This window comes from Durio zibethinus, chromosome 18, assembly GCF_047325235.1.
Source record: "Durio zibethinus cultivar Kanyao isolate XHJ-2024 chromosome 18, ASM4732523v1, whole genome shotgun sequence".
NCBI classification, from domain to species: domain Eukaryota; kingdom Viridiplantae; phylum Streptophyta; class Magnoliopsida; order Malvales; family Malvaceae; genus Durio; species Durio zibethinus.
The window spans coordinates 7,968,340-7,971,203 of record NC_143179.1 but is presented as its reverse complement, the minus strand read 5'-3'; the positions used below and the strand labels follow the sequence as shown (position 1 = coordinate 7,971,203).

General features: G+C 32.9%; 1 protein-coding gene across 1 annotated transcript; it reads right to left on the bottom strand.

Annotated features, from left to right (window-relative positions):
* Nucleotides 1-657: 657 nt before the first annotated feature.
* On the bottom strand, nt 658-2,377 carry LOC149513672 (protein NEGATIVE GRAVITROPIC RESPONSE OF ROOTS-like). The gene is made up of 6 exons (XM_089748084.1): nt 2,322-2,377; nt 2,050-2,218; nt 1,769-1,829; nt 1,054-1,613; nt 788-956; nt 658-677 (listed from the first exon to the last, which is right to left on the bottom strand). Exons 1-6 carry the CDS (start codon nt 2,375-2,377, stop codon nt 658-660), a joined length of 1,035 nt encoding a protein of 344 aa, XP_089604210.1.
* Nucleotides 2,378-2,864: the final 487 nt, after the last annotated feature.

The following is a 2,864-nucleotide window of genomic DNA, read 5'->3' as shown; positions in this document are numbered from 1 at the left end:
TTTTGACATTAAAAATCATGAAATTTTAAATTTATAAAAAAAATTAAAATTTTAATATTAAATTGATTAAATTTAAAATTTTTTTCTTAAATTTCGTTAAAGTCAACACATATTTTGGGATTAAAAAAATAATAGATCATAAATTAATGGAAACTACAAGTCAAATTTATATACTTCTCGGTTCTCGTTAAAAAAAAAAAAGAAAACTAAAACCAAAACCAAAATTAAAAGGAACTTGCAAATGCAACATGCACTAAAGAGAAAATCAACGCAAACTTGCATTTCCAAAGAATGGCTGTCTTCTTCCTTCAAGGCTTGAAAAAAAAAAAAACATTTGCAATCTGAAAAACAATTGTGCAAAGCACTATTGGTTCATGTTGTTTCTCATCGATTCTTGTAATCATCAATGGCACTGTGGCATCATGCATGTCTTATTTTCTCCCAACCGATGAAAAAAATTTGAGCATCCAACAAGCACACCATTTACTCATGTGTATCATTGCATTGCTGATATCTGCAAAAACATCAGATAAAAGTTTAGATTAATTCTAGACTGAATTAATGTTAAGTGTACATTAATACATATTGAAGAAAAAGTTTAGTTAAAACTTCTTACCATGAATTAATCTTCATAGTCGGTCCAAGCAACAAATGGACTTATATTTCCAAAACAATATCTGCATTAATGAAGAAACAAATCAAGTTAAAATTATAGGACCCTTTCCATATATTGAAATGTTCATGCCTATAAACCTGAAAACCGATGCTGCTATATATATGAACTTACATTCGGAATCTGTTTTTACCCATTTACTTCCATCATCTGCCTTTTCACCCTTTTCATTTCCACTTGCATGAGTCTTGGTGATATGGCTGCTCTCCAAGGATTTCTTGTTAGACAATTTCGGACTCGAACTTTGTGGATATATCTTCTTGTGAAGTATAGTCCTCAATATCTGAAACTCAAGATCAAACACATTTAATTGAGAATATTAACGTATTTAGCTAAATAATTACTGAACTTTTGCGTGTATTTTAATGTATAATAAATACCTTCTCCATTTGTGACTCCAGGATTGGATCCCTTAAACTAATTGGGGCAGGTGATGAAAATCCACTTCTACAAACAAACAACTTCTTTAGAAGAAATGATAATGATTTTTTGCCAATCGCACCTTTAGAATTATCCAAGCAGGTATCTTTCCCTCTTCTGTGAACTGAACTGGTGATAAACTGGAGATCATGATCATTTTTGTTGTTTGAATAATCGGAGCATGCACTGCAATTCCTGTCTTCTGCTTCCGTGCTTGAGTTGGATTTATCAAATGGAAGTTTAGTAGTAGCTTCCGCATCAGCTGATATCAGTCCAACATGTTCGTGAAATATTAAGTTCAACTCTTTTGAAAGTTTTCCTACTTCTTCAGGTGTCAGACCATGTAGATCTTGTCCGGAGGGGAAATTTTCTTGAAGATTTGCCTTCTCTGTTTCTTGTTTTATCTCGTTTCCAAACGTTCCAATTGCTAGCAGTCCATGAGGCCATTCGCTAAACTCTTCTTTGCAAGGCTGTTGGATATGATCTAGAAGAGGAATGAAGATATACAGGATTGTTACAACTTACAAATTAACAAACATATATGTGATTAAGCATGCCATTGATATAGCTTTTGATTAATAGAATTATTCTGGAGAGGGAGGGAGGAAGAGCTTAAAATTTTATGGTAATCAACCATGGAAGTAAAATGTCAAGAAAAGATTGAAGAACACTTACGATTAGCTGGGTTGGAGTTGGATTTCTTGCTGTTGAGCTTGTTTTGCACCCAGCTAAATATCTGGAATCAAACAAGACATAAATATACCTTAACAAGTTGAAGTACAAAAACTAACCAAGAAATCGACTCTCTTATTTCTTAGTTCTGATCAGTTCTCACCTTCATTATTTGGTGAAATAATTAATACAGAGTGCAGCTTCCGGAAACAGCACAAAACAGATGGTTTGCGGTGGTTGATATATTAAATCTGGGCTTCAAGAAATACTACGAGTGTTTATACATAAGAAATCCTATAAGCCAGTGAAAGCTTGGCTGCATCAAGAGTTAAATAGGGTGGAGTTTGAGAAATTCCACATATATCAAGCTGGTGTGGTTGTTGCTGCTGCCTAGTTGCTACATGGTTCAAGTTCCCAAACACAGACTTTGCCGCCTCTTTTCCCTTTCTCTCTCTTTTATTTGTCACCTTCTTTTCCAACTACCATGTCTGTTTCCCCCACTAATTTAATTCATTTGTCTCCCCATATAAATCACCATTACCTAAAATTAACTTACACTGAAGCATCTCTACCAGACCTGCCCGTACTGCCGTTTAATAGCATGAGTCTCATGACATTACTGATCCTCTCCTCGATCGATGTTTTATCCCTATGCTCCTTCTTAGCACAGTTTCTTCAATCAGAGATTTACGTACTCTCATGGCAGTTGCATTTTCACCCCGTATCAAATGAAGAGAATGTCGGTGACAGGAAACACTGTCTGTACGTATATATTTGGATTTTTTTTTCTGATAAAAAAATCAAGACCCAATCTTTTAGATTAAATAAGATGTATAGTATAATTGAAGTTCATATATTTAAGATAATTTTAATAAAATGTCACCAATTAAATTTGAATTTAAAATTTTTATACTTAAAGTGATCTTAATAGTAGTCATCAATTAGATTTAAATTCAAAATTTTTATGTTGAAAAAGATAAATTTTTACTAATTGACTCAGTCATTTATTGATTATATTTGGCTTGTTTGTAACTAGAAAGAGTGCTTTTAATTACCCAATGTGCAAAACTCTTCAATGATACCTAAATTTGTGATTGAA

What these genes read in the sequence shown, in the direction of transcription:
- LOC149513672 (XM_089748084.1), bottom strand. Translation starts at nt 2,377, where the DNA reads ATGAGACTCATGCTATTAAACGGCAGTACGGGCAGGTCTGGTAGAGAT. An exon ending in TGGCTTATAGGATTTCTTAT is followed by an intron (nt 1,830 to 2,049) that starts GTATAAACACTC and finishes GTTTGATTCCAG; the next exon opens with ATATTTAGCTGGGTGCAAAA. An exon ending in TGGAGTCACAAATGGAGAAG is followed by an intron (nt 957 to 1,053) that starts GTATTTATTATA and finishes CTTGAGTTTCAG; the next exon opens with ATATTGAGGACTATACTTCA.